General features: G+C 46.5%; 1 gene segment (V, D, J or C); it reads left to right on the top strand.

The window, feature by feature from the left end:
* The first annotated feature begins 5 nt into the window (after window positions 1-5).
* On the top strand, window positions 6-463 carry LOC114635406. The segment is given in 2 exon segments: window positions 6-51; window positions 135-463. Coding segments are annotated over 2 exon segments (375 nt in total).
* Window positions 464-751: the final 288 nt, after the last annotated feature.

Genomic DNA, 751 nt, shown 5'->3' with positions numbered 1-751 from the left:
TAACCATGGGATGGAGCTGGATGTTTTTCTTCCTCCTGTCAGCAACTTCAGGTAAGTAGCTCACCAGTTCCAAATCTGAAGAGAAGACAGGGCCTGAGGTGGCACTGACATCTTCTCTGCCTTTCTCTCCGCAGGTGTGCACTCCCAGGTTCAACTGCAGCAATCTGAGGCTGAGCTGGTGCAGCCTGGGACTTCAGTTAAGATGTCCTGCAAGGCTTCTGGCTACACCTTTACCAGTTACAATATGCACTGGGTGAAGCAGAAGCCTGGACAGGGTCTAGAATGGATTGGATATATTTATCCTGCAAATGGTGGTACCGGTTACAATCAGAAGTTCAAGGACAAGGCCACACTGACTGTAGACAAATCCTCCAACACAGCCTACATGGCACTCAGTAGCCTGACATCTGAGGACTCTGCAATCTATTACTGTGCAAGACACAGTGTTATAACCACATCCTGAGTGTGTCAGAAACCCTGGAGGTGCAGGAAGCTGCCCTGGAACTGAGATGACAGAATGACTAACATTTAGAATTGTTCAGAAATAGTAATGTTTTATTTTTTACTGAATATTTTATGTATTTACATTTCAAATGCTATCTCATTTCCATATTTCCCCACAGGATACCCCCTATCCCATCCCCTCTTCACTGCTTTTTTAGAGGTGCTCCCCCTCCCCCTATGACACCCACCATATTGCCCTTGCATTCCACTACACTGGGGAATCAAGCCTTCACAGGACCAAGGAAGT

Source organism: Grammomys surdaster, unplaced genomic scaffold, assembly GCF_004785775.1.
Source record: "Grammomys surdaster isolate TR1022 unplaced genomic scaffold, NIH_TR_1.0 103571, whole genome shotgun sequence".
NCBI classification, from domain to species: domain Eukaryota; kingdom Metazoa; phylum Chordata; class Mammalia; order Rodentia; family Muridae; genus Grammomys; species Grammomys surdaster.
Note: the sequence above shows the minus strand (reverse complement) of the source record. Positions and strands in the feature narration are given on the sequence as shown.